Source organism: Cupressus sempervirens, chromosome 2 (genome assembly GCF_028749045.1).
Source record: "Cupressus sempervirens isolate cs-2001-9-10 chromosome 2, ASM2874904v1, whole genome shotgun sequence".
Taxonomy (NCBI): domain Eukaryota; kingdom Viridiplantae; phylum Streptophyta; class Pinopsida; order Cupressales; family Cupressaceae; genus Cupressus; species Cupressus sempervirens.
In genome coordinates this window covers 3220403-3236068 of record NC_143119.1, presented here as the reverse complement: position 1 = coordinate 3236068, position 15666 = coordinate 3220403, and the positions used below count along the sequence as shown (strand labels likewise).

At 37.1% G+C, this 15666-nt stretch overlaps 2 protein-coding genes across 3 annotated transcripts; both read left to right on the top strand.

Annotated features, from left to right (window-relative positions):
- Window positions 1–2118: 2118 nt before the first annotated feature.
- Window positions 2119–3558, top strand: LOC149570795 (toll/interleukin-1 receptor-like protein). 2 transcript variants are annotated; one of them, XM_089812359.1, is made up of 3 exons: window positions 2119–2389; window positions 2579–3053; window positions 3183–3558. In XM_089812359.1, the coding sequence occupies exons 2-3, from the start codon at window positions 2692–2694 to the stop codon at window positions 3556–3558; spliced, it is 738 nt and encodes a 245-aa protein (XP_089668485.1). In that variant the 5' UTR covers window positions 2119–2389; window positions 2579–2691. The 2 variants fall into 2 exon arrangements, with proteins under 2 accessions (XP_089668485.1, XP_089668484.1); XM_089812358.1 differs by having other exon boundaries at window positions 2119–3053.
- An 87-nt stretch (window positions 3559–3645) lies between these two features.
- LOC149570794 (disease resistance protein RML1A-like) lies at window positions 3646–14357 on the top strand. The gene is made up of 5 exons (XM_089812357.1): window positions 3646–4260; window positions 4394–4750; window positions 4869–5567; window positions 5725–6440; window positions 13918–14357. Exons 1-4 carry the CDS (start codon window positions 3646–3648, stop codon window positions 6085–6087), a joined length of 2034 nt encoding a protein of 677 aa, XP_089668483.1. The 3' UTR covers window positions 6088–6440; window positions 13918–14357.
- Window positions 14358–15666: the final 1309 nt, after the last annotated feature.

The window sequence follows — 15666 nt, the reverse complement described above, 5'->3', positions numbered from 1 at the left end:
ATGGAGGTCAACACTTCTAAGACCAAGATCATGGTACTTTCCTTGAGGAAAACAAAACAACAATGCATTTTCATATTTAATGGAAAAGCACTAGAGATGGTAGAAGAATACAAGTATCTAGGGATAGATTTCCATTACCGGCTTAGTTGGAAAACATGCATATCAAAAAGGATACAGGGGGGATGGAAGGCATCCTATCTTCTTCATAACAGGTGCGAGACAACAGAGTTGTGAGATTGGAAGACTAAGAAAATCCTCTTTGGATTATTGGTGATACCAGTTATTTTATATGGTAGCTAGGTATGGGGGAGCAACGTATCAAACTATAATTGGCAGCAAATTGAAAGAATTCAAAAACACTTCATCACAACTAATCTCAAAATCAAATCAATACTTCCCTATGAGATTATTTTGACAGAGGCAAGCATGCTCCCAGTGGAGGCCTCAACAATTGTTAGATTGTTGAGCTATTTTTAAAAAGTGGGTAAAATGCATGCACATTGTTGGCCTCGTAAGGTGGTCGATGGAGAATTGGCTCATTGGAAGAAGACATGGAAGAAACAAAATGATAAATAGTTCAACAAGTGGAACATTGACTACCAAGAGTGCCCAAAAAATAATTTTGAAATAAAAAAATGGATGGCAGAAAAAATCAAGTCTGCCATGTGGGCAAATCAGTTAGGTAGAAAAAATACCTATTACGTCAAAGAATTTAATCCCACATGCGAACATGACGATAAAGAGTATTTAGGAGTCAATATTAAAGGAAAGGCAAAAATTCTAATCACCTAACTGAGATTTGGTTCACACCATTTGAGATGTGAAAATGGTAGATGGAAGGTCCCTAAAGAAGAGTGGAAGGACATAATTTGTAAATTTTGCAATGAGGGTGTGGTGGAAGGCACCGGCTACGGTGCAACATATTTTGCACCGTAGAAATGCGTGCCCAATTTCCCTTCTGCCAGGATGTCCGTCTCGTACGACATGTGATAGTGTCCTTCCTACCGTATCCGCTATGATAATACTAACTATTTTATTTTTAAAACTTCGGTCCATTGATATTACAAAAACTTCAGTCCATTGATATTAACTTTTGTAAATTAGCCTTGAAAGAGGAAATTTTTATTTTATTAAATTAGTGTTACAATATTTTAAGTGGATTGAAGTTTTCAAATTATATATTGAATTGGTAAAGGTAAATTTTTTTTATATTTTATTTGATAGTTATTATTAATATTATATTTTATAAATAATAAAATTTAAAGAAAATTTGTGTATAGTTGAATTTTGAAATTTATTAATTAAATTTATAATTCTAGTATTATGTTTTTAAATTTTTTAAATTTTTGGTATTATTTAATTTAATTTATGTGAGTAATAACAATTTATTTTTAAATAATTTTTTTGAATATTGTATATTTTTTACGCTATGTATTTTAGATAAAAGTAAATATATTTTAACTCATGTGATAGACAACATTTTAATTTGATTGTTTTCTAATGGAAATTAATTTGGTATGTAATCAAATATAATTTGGGATATATCTAATAAGTATAATTCTGAAGTTTGATTTTAACAAATGTAAGAAATCACTAGAATTTGTATTGAATATGATAATATGTCTCCAAGTGAAAATATTTATAAGACACTAACTTACGATGTCCTAATTTACTATTTCAAAAGTTAATATCAATGGACAAAAGTAATAAACATAAGATTTACTATTTAATATAAGTCATTTTTAAAAATTTGACACTATCACATGTCGTACGAGACGGACATCCTGGCAGAAGGGAAATTGGGCACGCATTTCTACGGTGCAAAATATGTTGCACCGTAGCCGGTGCCGTGGTGGAAATGGAGTGGCACTATTTGAAGGATTGCATCGCATACAAGGACATTCGCAACCAACACAAAGAAACTTTAAAAGTGAACAGCATAAAAGACCTTTTCGAATGACAAAGACTCTTCAAAGGAGCTATTCACAACAAAGGGACATCATGGAGAAATCAAATCAAACTGACTAGAAGTTTTATGTTGGCCCCTTAGACTTATGACCTTGTGAACATCATTAAAAGTCTTTTATTCATTCATTCAAAGTACTTGCCCATGCCCATACCTCTTCTCTTTTGCTATGTACCATTCTCATCTTGTCCGTCCACTTCTTCCAAGATTTTCCACCTTTGATTCTTCCTTTGCTCCATTTTTCTCCATCTCTTCCAACCAAATGAGAAGGTTGTTCTCACGCAAAATCTGTTAAACAAAAATGGGGGAATCGGAAGTAGAGGTGGTTGTTAGAATTGCTTCCCTTCTTGGCTTGAACTCCATTACAAGAATCGATCTCATCCTGATCCGGCCATTCTGCAGCATCTGCTCCCCATAATGCATGTGAGTGTGCTGTTTAACCTGAGCTCTTTTTTGTTTTGGGTTGTGTTCTGCCATTTTGGCAGGTTGCCAAATTGTCATCTTAGGAGGCATGTAATGTAGACTCCATTCTCAGTAATGGTTCAGTCAATCTTTTGGGTATATTAAGTTGCAGTATCCCATTCATGGCTTCTTCACCTTTATCTCAACCAGAAACCAGCGAAAAAACAGCTGCACCTCCAAAAGAATATGATGTATTCATCAACCACAGGGGACCTGATGTCAAAGAAACTTTGGCTCTTGATCTTTATAGTGATCTTAAGCAGATGGGATACCGGGCATTTCTTGATTCGGAGGAGATAGAGATGGGGGATTTCGTTACTCCCGCTATAAGGGATGCCATATCCGCTTCTTCGGTTCAGATCGCCATCTTTTCCCGAAGATATGCAGAGTCTCCTTGGTGTTTAGATGAACTCGCTCTCATGTTAGAAACTAAGTCTAAGTTTATTCCAGTTTTTTATGGAGTTAAAACTTGGGAGCTCCGGTACGCCAAAGGATGCTATCTTGAAGCATTTCAAAAATATGAAAGCACGGAAAGATGCCTCAAGAAGCTTGACGACTGGAAAAGAGCCCTTAACAGAGCTTCACTCATCTCTGGCTACGAACTGGAAAAGGATTCTCAGTATCAGTAAGACATTTCTGCCTATTCTTCTGATGCATTAGTAGCCATGTCTTTTTCTTTCTCGCTCCCTTCAATTTTATTCCACCAGGAACGATTTCTAATCAAATTCTGTTTTTCCTGTTGCATAATTATCAGTTCTCTGTGTAAAAAATTAGTGTCAGCTGTGGCCCAAGAGGTGGAAAGCAGAAGACCTTTGGATGTTGCAAAACATCCTGTAGGACTCGATGCCCTTGTTGCAGATTTTGAAAGACGGTGCGGATCACAGGTTGTGAAGGGGAAGAATGTTAAGATTGTTGGCATCTCCGGAATGGGAGGTACGGGCAAGACCACCCTAGCCAAGGAGCTGTTCAACCGCAAACGTTCAAAATATAATGGATCATGTTTTGTTGCTGACGTGAGAGAGTCATCCGCCAGAGGTGAATTGGCTTCTCTTCAAACTAAAATAATCAAAGATCTGTTCAAAGAACCCCATCTTGATTTCCAAAATACATCTGGAACAGCATATCTTTAAAATCGCCTCAAAAGTAGTGGTGATTCCTGTTATCTTATTGTTCTGGATGATATTAGTCACCAAGATCAGATACATGCTCTGTTGTGCATGGATGCCAACGATATTGGTTCTGATAGTTTGGTGCTCATCACAGCCCGTGACTCAAGAGTGTTGACTCGTGCTGGAATCACCGTCCATTATAATATGGGAGAAATGGGTACATCAAATGCCACAGAACTCTTCTGTTGGCACGCATTCAGGCGACCAAATCCAGACAATGGATATGAGGATTTGGTTCAAAGGTTTGTGCAGTTATGTCAAGGGTTGCCCCTATCGCTGGAAGTGTTGGGTGGGCATGTTTATGGTAGTAATGATAAGCTATACTGGCAAAGGGGATTGGATGCATTTAAAAAGTCACTACCTGAGAACCTAAAACAAAGACTGAAAATAAACTTTGAATATTTGGACAGTGAGGAGAAACAGATCTTCTTAGACATTGCGTGTTTCTTTATTGGCAAAGCCAAGGACATCGCGATAAGGATAGGGGAAACATCCGGATGGAGTGCCGAGCACGCACTTCAGAGTTTAATAGAAAAGTCTCTTGTCAAAGAAGGAGATAAGGGTGTTCTTAGAATGCATGATCATCTGCGGGATATTGGGCGAGAAATAGCAGATGAACTGAGTCCTCGTCGCCTGTGGCTTCCCAATTATCTTAAATCTTTGGTAGCCCCTATATTTTCATTTGTTATTATTTTTTTGAAGATTTCATAATAATCTCTCACTCGTTGATTGATCCCAATTCTTAATGTTTTTCCGGCCAGAGAAATGCGAGTTTGACCTTGATCGTTTAATGCAGGAATCGAAGGGACTCCAAAACATTCTGAGAGAAATAAATGGTAGCTGTTTGTATTCAATTTTTGATCAGTCTATTGGCTGTAAAATTAATTTTTTTGTAAGAGAGTCAAATGCTGGTGCTGACAGATCAACAACCTTGGTATGGCTTGAACTCGACCTTCAAAACCATCGAATAGATAGTATTCCTTCATGGATTCCTCTACAGAGTTTGCAATGCTTGCGAATTATCAATGGAAGTCTAAAAAGATTGCTGAAGGGCGACTTTCAGGGTCCTCTGTCTTCATGGATTTCCGTACCAATTTTGCAATTTTTTATGAGCATCACTAGAAAATTTCAAAGGTGCCCCAGCGATGCTGAGGTATTTTGTTATTCTGTTTTGATAATTAAGTTTCTCTAAATCGCAGTCTATATTTTTCAGAACAGTGTCTTCATGACAACTGCTTACGTTTCTGAGACAAATTAAATTAAAATTCCAGGTCCCTTTCCAGTTGAAACAGCTGCTTCTTGAAACCCCAGTATTGAAAGGGTTTCCAGATACGTTAGGAAAGTTTATTCATCTGGAAAATCTATGCATATCTCCCTCTTTTGACGCGCAGTATAAGATGCTAATTGAAGGGAGGTCATTCTCGGAATCCCTTAAAAAACTAAGCAAGCTTAGCAGTTTGGTTTTGCGTGGTGTCTCTCTGAGTGGGGAATTTGATTTGAACAATGGTATAGATGCGGCTGATTATGGGTTTTCTATAGGCAGGGGCATGAATTGCCTTCAAACCATAGATATAAGTCACGTAAAACTTACATCCAAAATATCAATATGCGGAGAAATTTGTCCCAGACTCGACCTTCTTGAGCTTTTCTCTATGCCAAATCTTGCTGAAGTGCATTTGTGGAATGTGACAACAGTAAGCTATATTGGCTTTAGGGCTTGTCACGAACTGAAAATAGTATCAGGAACCTCCGATCTAAGGGGTCTTAAGAAGTTGAGCATGAGGGGATGTGCGTCGCTAGAAGAGGTTCCAAATCTTTCGGGTCTACATTCTCTGGAGATGATAACCATTGATCGATGTAAAAAGCTGCAAAATATTAATGGCATTGAAGATTTAGAAGGATTGAAATATCTGTATGTTTCACCTTGCGGTGGAGGTATAGGTGTATGGGACTGGTGTCAGAGGCTGAAGGTACTAAATATTTGCCTCCTGATAGAGATACGTACTTCTAATTCTCAGGGAAAGAAAATTCTGTCTACTGATAGCGTTGATTAATATTTTTATTTTACTGCTTTTGGTATTGCATTTCTGGGAACCTAAGAGTTATCTTTTTTAACACCTTCTACAGAGACTTCCGTCACAATCTGCCACTGTGGTCGGCGTATCTGTTGACGGAGCCAAGTCGATATTAAATGCTAATTTCTTTTCTGGTATGGTTAGCCCAGACGCGGTTACTGAGCTGTATCCCACTAGTGAAAATAGGAGGCGTGATGATGCCGTGGAGATACCGGACACATTGAGTGCTATTATCATATGCGCTTTGATCGACACCTGGGATACTCGAGAAATTGAAACACCCACTACTAGTGAGGTACGGATTTCGGAGGGGAGTCAAATGGTCACCATCGTACTTACTGGTCAAAAAGGGTTATACAGACATAACAGCCCCAATCTTGAGGGTCTGTGCCATGCATCCTACGTTGCGTGCTAACTCATGAAAATCTTGGAATATACTCGGAACAAAGTAAGAGCTATTAGGACTATGGCCAGAAGCTTGTTCGAAATGTTTTGTTAATAATACAAGGTCTACATAAAAATTTGAGGGGTCCAGCATTCTGATTGAGGGGTCCACAAGACACGGGATCAGTGCAGGGGCAGATTTAAGGGTTTGGTCGGTAGTCTTAGCATCCGGTGGGACCATCCAGTACTAAAGACTTTGATATTGGTGGGCTTCCAAATGATGATTTTACTTGATATGGTGTCCCTCTCTTTCAGTGGGCTCCAGCTCGGTTCCATTTGAAGACAACAATATGTGCCTCCAATAGGCGGACAGGCAGATCCCAGGTACGCCTTTTCCTTTTATCTTGCATATGATTTTACACCTGTTCAGGCTCCCTTTGTTTCTTCTCCTGGCATTGGTAAGTTTACAACAGTAAAACACTATTAAAAACATATAAACAAGGCACTGGTGGGAATGATATGGTCCTCATGGACGGAACAAACGGGGAAATCACAGATACATCTGCAGATAGGATACTTGTAAAAGTATCATTAACTGATCAACCTATGATAAGAGAGGAACAGTCAGAACTAGATGGGTCCACCTTACATAACACAGGATCTGATAGTAACAGGGTGGCAGAGAATCAGATAGTCAGGGCACCAGTAACAGCAGAACAACAAACTAGTTTGAAAGAAGCTACGAAACACGACATCTCTGGCAATAGTGGCTTGGTCCTGACATACGGAGATAGTTTAAGGCACAGCAGCATCATCAAGTGGAATCAAGGGAGCTTCCTCATTATTCCAGAACCCTCAGCCGGACACACGAGTTCATTCAATCTTGGAGGGACAAATGGTAATTTGCCCACAAACACTTTGAGCTTATCACAAACCAGCGGACCACTCACAGGAGGCAACTACATCTATGTGAATGCCAAACAATATAAAAGAATAATTAGGCGGAGAAAGATACGAAAGTTTAAAAATGCAAAAAGAGGGAAGTTAGCAACTTTACTTCCGAAACCGATTCCACAAACCCCAGACAGCACAAGGGAGGGAGAACAAAGTCTGAGGCCGACTGAAATCTCTAAAACAATTGAGCAGTTTGATAATATCAGAGATATTAACGGTAAAGGGAAGCCAGATAATTCTCAGGTGATAGACATGGTGGAGGATGGGTTACCGAATAATTACAGCCCCACAAGGACACCTATGACGTGGTATCCAGACATTTTTGTGAATGATTTAGTAGCTATGAAGGAAAGGGTGTGGGCACTTGAGGAGAGGAACCAAATAGAAAGTATCACAATGAAAAGAGTTACTGAAGATAACTGGAAGCTGGCAGCGGAGGTCAAATCACTTAGAGAACAAATTCAAAAATTGCAATTTAATATGAAAAAAGGAGAGTATGAATTAATATTGTTGAAGAAAGAAGTAGGGGAAAAGAGGACAGCAGCAAGTACTATGGGAGAAGGAGAGGCTACAGAAGCAGACAAAAACTCGCAAATGAAAAATATACAAGATGCCATGGCCAATATGGAAATAAAAGAGAATCAACTTAGAGAACAGATTGAAGAAGTTAGATCATGGGCCAACATAGTAAAGGGGCCAGCAAACGCTCCTATTGACAACATAGAAAAACAAGTTCGGAGACAGATTAGAGAGGAAAAAGAAAGAAATGAGAAAGCAACAAATATCGTTGTCAAAGGGCTACGAGACTATGGAGAACAGGAGAAAACAACGGATTTAGTTAAAGACTTCTTTAAAGACCAATTAGATTGGCATGGAACAACCGTACAAGCTCAAAGAATCGGAAAATGGATTAGAGGAGGCAAAGATAGACATGTTAGAGTGACAATGAAGAATATAGGAGATAAAAATAACATTTTCAGCAAGAGGAAGTTTCTTAGAGGCACACGCATATATCTTGATGATGATCTCACCGTAACTCAGCAAGAAGAAAGGAGGAAGGAATGGGAAAAAGTGAAAACAGCAAGAGGAAAAGGCAAGTGGGCGTGGTTACAAGATGGCAAAGCCCAAATCAGCGACAAAATCACACGCAATAAATAGGAACTCGGGCCCACCCAGGAACATTTAACTATAGTTAGCTGGAACTGTAGAGGTTATCCTTGGAGAAGAGGACCTGGGTTAGGGCCGATAGCTAAAGATAATGACATCATTATGCTTACCGAGACTCATGAGCATGATGGATGTAGAGTTCCAGATTTTGAAGGATATAAGAAGGTATCACTGTGGAATGAAAAGATAGATAATGGTAAGGGGCATGGAGGCATCACCGTTCTAATAAAAGAAACTTGGAGCGGATTTGTAAACTTAGAGAAAGAAGATGTAAACAAGCAGTATATTTGGATAAAAATAACAGAGAATCAGATTTCTACAAGGGTGGCTATATGTTACTTCGCTCCAAAAGGCTCAAAAGTATATAAAAAACATAGGTTGGATCGAGAAGATCCGTTTGTTGCGCTAAAAAAAGACATAACAGCCTTTAGCTCTTTAGGGGAAATAATGTTAATAGGGGATTTCAATGCTAGAACAGCAAACAACCAAACTCTCAATCTTAAGGAGAGTTACAATGAAAACAGAGATCCAGTTTGGCTCGAAGAAGAAGGGACACAAAAATGGGAAAGATCTTCGCAGGATAGCATGGGAAAGATTAATCATTTTGGTGCTGAATTACTAGGATTATGCTGCCTATACAACATGGTTATATGCAATGGTATGGAAAAGTGGCCTAAATCAGGAGGCATCACATGCAAAAGACACAATGGACAAAGTGTTGTTGATTATGTTATATGCTCGCAAGACTATGTCGCAAAGATAATTAACTTTGACATAGAAGATTGCCCCATGGAGTTAAAATCTGATCATAACCCCATCTTGATAAGGGTGACTACTCACTTCAAAGATCAACATATTGTCCCAAAACTTTTACAGAAGAGGAAGATGATTCCGACTGGCAAAGTTTTAATGACACAAGAAAACCATGATACTTTTCAAGACTCTCTTTTGCGGCTGTCTAGGGTTCCAGGAAACCATCTAGAGTCTGAAAAACAACATTTCATGGACAAGGATAATCTTGTTCTTACTATCATTAAAGCATTGGAGGAGTGTAAAAGATCTAGGGCCACAAAAGAAGCCAAGAACACTTTTCCGGCCAATCCTTGGTTTGATGAGGAGTGCAAAATGGCAAAAAGGAATTGGAAAAAGAACATGAACAAAGAAAGTAGAAAAGAGTATAATCAACTGATTAAAAAGAAGAAAGAAGAGTATGTGAACAAAAGAAGAATAGAGTTGGTTAATCTTGGTAAAAACAAACCCAGAAAATTTTGGAAAGAGCTTCAGCAGAGAAAAACTCAGATAGTGAATAACATAACAGGAACCAAATGGCTGGAATATGCCAAGACTCTCTACGAATGTGATCTAAGAGAACACAGTATCATGGAAACAGAGACTACGGGGGAGTTATTCAGTGAAAATGATATTATTCAAGGCATCAAAAGGTTAGCTGTTGGTAAAGCGCAAGATATAGATGGGCTACAAGCGGAATACTTAAAATGGGGTGTTGAAATCCTCACACCACACATCACTAAGATTTTCAACAGTGTCAATAGAGAGGGTTTCCCTGTAAAATGGACTACAAGTGTGGTGATCCCACTCCACAAAAGTGGAGATATAAACAATCCTTCTAATTACCAAACCATCATGATCAATCCACTATTTGGCAAGTTATTTGGTAGTTTGGTAGAACAAAAAATCAGCAACTGGGCTGAAACAGAAGGCAAACGTGCAAAAGGGCAAGCAGGCTTTAGACCAAAACACTCTACTATAGATCACGGCATCACTCTCAGGCATTTGATAGAGAAAGTTTGGGACACTCCGGGGAACGAGGCTTTTTGTTATTTCGTGGACTTTAAAAAAGCTTTCGACACAGTGCCACGTAATAAATTATGGGATAGAATGGTAGAGCTGGATGTCCCTAAAGAACTTACGTCAGCGGTTTACAGATTATATGAGCAGGTCAAAGCTAAAATCAGAACGACAGAAGGGTTATCAGAAGATTTTGATAGCAACATCGGGGTTAAGCAAGGGTGTCCGCTTTCTCCCACACTATTCGGGCTTTATATTGACAAGTTAGAAGAGTGGATAAACAAGACCAATGGTGAGGGGGTGCAGCTGGCCCACTTCGTGATAAGATTGCTCTTATATGCAGATGATCTCATTATTCTTGCTAGAACAGCTACAGGTTTGAAAGAGCACTTGAAAGCACTAGAATTTTTTTGCCATGATGTAGGAATGCAAGTTAACACTAGCAAAACCAAAATTATGATCTTCTCACTAAAGAAGAATAGGGGCATACAAGACAAGTTTCTGTTTGAAAATAGTCCCCTTGAGATTGTGGAAGAGTACAAATACTTGGGCATCGATTTTCATAACAAACTCAACTGGGATACTTGTAGATCGAAAAGAATCCAAGGGGGCTAGAAGGCGTTGTACTCTTTACAAAACAAGTGCAGGAACGCAGAATTATGGGATTGGACGACCATGAAAACTCTGTTTGGTTTGCTGGTCACTCCGGTTATTCTATACGGATGTGAAGTGTGGGGCGGTAGTATGTCCAAACAGAAATGGCGGCAAGTAGAAAGAATTCAAAAACACTTTATCACATGCAATCTTAAAGTCAAGACCACAGTTCCGTATGAAATCCTTTTGGCGGAGGTGGGTTCCTTTCCATTAGAAGCCGTCGCATTGACCCGAATGCTAAGCTATTTAAAGAAAACTCAAGGTCTAGAAACACATCGTTGGCCCAAGTTGGTAATAGAGGAAAAACTTGTGAGGCGGAAAAGCACATGGATGAAACAAAATGACAAATGGATGCAAAAATGGGATATCAACATCCAAGCTTGCCCGGATAACATTAAAGAAATAAAAAAGTTTGTCAATGAAAAATTTCGCAATATTCTGTGGACAAGACACATAGGGAGGAAAAAATCTTATTACATTAAAGAATTTAATCCCACTTCTAGTCATGATGAAAAGGCCTATATAAGGGCACCTATTAACTGGAAAGCAAAAATGTTGATGGCACAAATTAGAACTAGTTCACATCAGCTGCGATGTGAAACTGGTAGATGGCAAGTTCCAAAGGAAGAGTGGGCAGACAGAACATGTTTATTTTGCAATATGGGAACAGTGGAGACAGAGCAACACTTTGTCATGGAATGCTTGGCTTACAACGACATCAGATCTGATTATACAAAAATTCTGCAGAACAAGGACTTCAACTATTTATTTGAGGAAGATCAAGTGAAGAGAACAGCGGAGTTGATTATCAAAATTCAGAGAAGAAGAAACAAGTTAACCAAAACTTTGCAACTGACTAGTTTGGCTCCTGACTCGGGAGGGCGATTGCATGGGTCCCATAGACTACTTTAGTCTCGTGGACGTCATTAAAATCTATCATATCATATCAAGGAAGAAGTATGTTGTGACTGTGAATGGAGAAGAAGAATTCAAAGCTTTGGATATTTTCAAAACTATCATTACCCAGCTATACCGAGGCATCACATAGGCTATAGCTATTATCAACTTTTGTTTGAAGATGGCGAATCCTACCATACAAGTTATTTGTCGTGATAGGATATGCGTTGTTCTAATGAACTTGATGTTCTATTGGAGATTTGTGTGTGTCTTATTGATAGGTACGAGATTTTTAATTTCACAGCAAGTTAAATTGTGATTCTGTACTTTTTGAATCAAATTCATTAATTCATGTTTCATGTGTAGTGATTCACACAATGCCATCTCTTATGATAATAAATGAAACACACATTCTACATGATGCTCAAAGGTGAAACACTGCGACTTCCTGGGAGGTCACCCATCCCAGTACTACTCCAACTTGAGCGTGCTTAGCGAAAAGTTTACTCCATGGTTAAACCCACTCTGCTTGCAATCCCATTTGCAAAACCTTCACTAAGTCTTGTGCATTATGAACCATTCATAGAAAGCTCCTTAAATTCATCAATTAATAAGTATGAGATATTTTTCCACAGCAAGTCAAATTGTGATATCGCTACCAAAATTTAACTGTAATATTGCTTGTATTATTTTCTATAAAATGAAGATTTTTAGAAATTGTATTCTATCTTCAAATACTTACACAGATCTATTATAATCAGCACTCTACATACATACACAAATCTGAAATATATAAATGTTCCTTGTGCCTTAGAATTAAATGATATAATTAATAGCTATGGTGTTATTTTAAGAAGTAATTTAATACCTCTTACATCAACAATTTTTATCACCAAAATGTCTTCCTCATACAATTCTTCAGATGATATGGAATTACTTTAAAATGTTATAAAGCAGTCCGTCTTAAAATCATCTTTATTATCTATGAAACGCATCTCCTAAAGAGGTAGTAATCATTTGACATTAATACATGTCTTCAAAGGGTTACACTCCCAATGGGAGACATTTTTTAGGATAAAAAAGTTGAAGATGTGATTTGTTGCCTTAATAGCAGAGAATATTAGGAATATTTGCTTTCTATGTTAATTCATTAATTTGTGAGAAACAAAGATGGTAATGATTGCACATTCAGAATCAATTGAAATTTCTAAGATTAAATATATTTATGGTGTAATCTAAAATGTTTTGTTAAAAACAATAAAAGAGAAATTCTAGAGATCTAATATTTATCAAAGGATAAATACATTCAGATACAGAAGGATGGCATTCTCAAACGTAAATTTGACCTGCATAATTCAAAATTCAACAAATGGAAGATCACGTTAGTCGTATTCTGTTGGAGCAACTGAAATTAAAAATTCTGTGGGCATCTTCTCCTTGAGCATTGGGGAAAAGAATTCCAGTTGTGTACACTAAAAAACCCCCATCGTGGAAATGAAAAACTGTTGATTGAGTTTGGACTCTGCAAGCGCATTGAAAAAACCCTAAACAAGTTTATTTGCAAATTGCTAATCATTCACCATTTATGGGAGTTTTTGGGAAATAATTGCTTCAAGATTTTGTCATTACTTGGGGCTGAGTAATGCTGCAAGTTGCTCGCCGCTAGATTTAGCTTGCGTCTCAGATTTGCAGTGTTACATCCAACATCTCGCGATCAAGAGTTTTTATTTCCTGACGGTTGAAATGATTAAAGCTTTTCCGGGTTTAAGAAATGAAGTAATTTGAGTTCACATGGGAGGTAGTATTGTGATGAATTTGAGGATTCATGTCATACAAGAAAGTAGCAGTGAAAAAGAAATTTGCAGAGTGATGAAAGTGAGGGTGTTGGCAGTGTTCTACATAATCAATACTAGATTATTGGGTCCTTCAAAATTGGCTAATGAATTGTAGATTGAAATTTTGAGAACTGGTTGAGATAGCAAAAATTACTTCGTTTTAAAAGAACACTTATTAAACCTACTTTTATATATAGTGCTTGATTTTTTCAACTCTTTTATATAGTGCTTGATTTGTTCAACTTTTCTTTGAAGCTTGTTTATTTGTTTATTTATTTATTTAATAGATGTCTACAGCCTGCGTTTAAATTTGATTGCACCATCTTTTTATTAGTCCCTGCCTTGTATAAAGCAGGGAACTAATGTTGTTGGTAGCTGTCCATAATTTATTTAAATAAAGACAAGTTATCTTTGTAATTTATCTTTGTTAAGGCTTAAATATGAAATATTAAAAAAAAATTTGTGATCTTAATCCTAATTTTCTATTGATCCATTAGATTTTTGTGAGGGCTAATTTTCATTTTTTATTGTGAAAAAATGAACAGAAAATTACCAAGGGATGCGGCTATCCTCACTACAAATTGTACCATTGACTGAGTTTCAAAAAAAATGAAAACACAATGAGTTATTTTGAAATTTTCAACATTTGATCTTCATAGTCTGTATATTTTGTGATCGAAAACAATAAATTTTTAAAGAAAATTTCAACACCGTTTTTTTTTCTATTGGACTTCCTTTTCCGATCTTGTACTATTGCACAACAAAAGTGTGGATGAAGTAGCCATCAAGACTATAGAAGTCAAACTCTGTCTCCATGACCCAAGTCAGCATCCTGTGCTAGAAGATCTCACCACTCCCCTACAAAGATTTCTGGCAAGGCTCAGTTCAAAGTGCAACAACATAATTGATGATTGCATCTGGATTACAAATAATTGTCGAAGTTGTGCCCCATAAGAAGCTCATTCTCCTTTGCTATATTTGCAAATTATTCTTCTCTAAATTTTGGGGCGATGGAAGCTCATCTGTAGGTAGTCCATGTAAATGTTGTTAATAGATTATTGGGACAAATGTGCAATACACAAATGGATCTATGTTACATCACACAGAAAATGACTTCGTATAATTCATTCCATACAATGAACACTGTAGGTTTTAAATATGTTTTAGACATAATATATTATGTTACATTTGACTATTTAATAATTATTTTAGTAAAAAGTGTTGGAATATATTAATTTCAATATGTGGACATATCATCATAGACCAAATCCAACATCCAATCTACCAAATCTGATTTGTGAACCTAACTAACATTTATTGTAGTCTTATCTTCACAGCTACCATGTAGACCAAGGCTTTAGTGTTGATCTTCTCAATATTGATTATAAATACAATGCAAGGGAAAGTAGTTATCACTCCTAGTTGAGTCTAGCTCCCCAGAGCTGTAAGAGGTTGTTCAAGACAACAATATGTAATGATGTATGCATTTTGTGATCTTCATGGTCTGTATATTTTGTGATCTAAAACAATAAATTTTTTGAGAAAATTTCATTGTGTTTTCGTGAATTAGAAAAAGAATCATGTTTGACTTCTTTTTTTTTTGGTCTTTGGTGCATTTTGTTTGGAGATTAGCCAACACTGTTTTCTTTTCTGTTGGACTTCCTTTCTTGATCTTGTATTGTTGGACAACAAAAATGTGGATGAAGTAACCATCAAGACTATAGAAGTCAAACTTCGTCTCCATGACCCAAGTCAACATCTTGTGCTAGAAGATCTCATCACTCCCTTGCAAAGATTTCTAGCAAGGCTAAGTTCAAAGTGCAACAACATAATTGATGATTGCATCTGGATTACAAATCATTGTTGAAGTTGTGCCCCATAAGAAGTTCATCGTCTCCTTCGCTATATTTGCAAATTATTCTTCTCTGAATTTTGAGGCGGTAGAAGCTCATTTGTAGGTAGTCCATGTAAATGTTGTCAGTAGATTATTGGGACAAATGTGCAATACACAAATGGATCTATGTCACATCACACAGAAAATGACTTCGTATAATTCACTCCGTACGTAGGCTTTTAAATATGTTTTATGCATAATATATTATGTTACATTTGACTATTTAATAATTATTTTAGTAAAAAGTGTTGGAATATATTAATTTCAATATGTGGACATATCATCACAAACCAAATCCAACATCCAATCCACCAAATCTAATTTGTGGACCCAACTAACATTTATTGTAGTCTTATCTTCGTAGCTACCATGTAGACCAAGGCTTTAGTGTTGATCTTCT

Bases quoted from the DNA above. Each gene is read 5' to 3' on its own strand.
- LOC149570795 (XM_089812358.1), top strand. From the start codon at position 2,551: ATGGCTTCTTCACCTTTATCTCAACCAGAAACCAGCGAAAAAACAGCT. The intron at 3,054-3,182 runs GTAAGACATTTC...CATAATTATCAG, and splicing joins GAAAAGGATTCTCAGTATCA to TTCTCTGTGTAAAAAATTAG.
- LOC149570794 (XM_089812357.1), top strand. From the start codon at position 3,646: ATGGATGCCAACGATATTGGTTCTGATAGTTTGGTGCTCATCACAGCC. The intron at 4,261-4,393 runs GTAGCCCCTATA...CGTTTAATGCAG, and splicing joins CCAATTATCTTAAATCTTTG to GAATCGAAGGGACTCCAAAA. The intron at 5,568-5,724 runs GTACTAAATATT...CACCTTCTACAG, and splicing joins ACTGGTGTCAGAGGCTGAAG to AGACTTCCGTCACAATCTGC.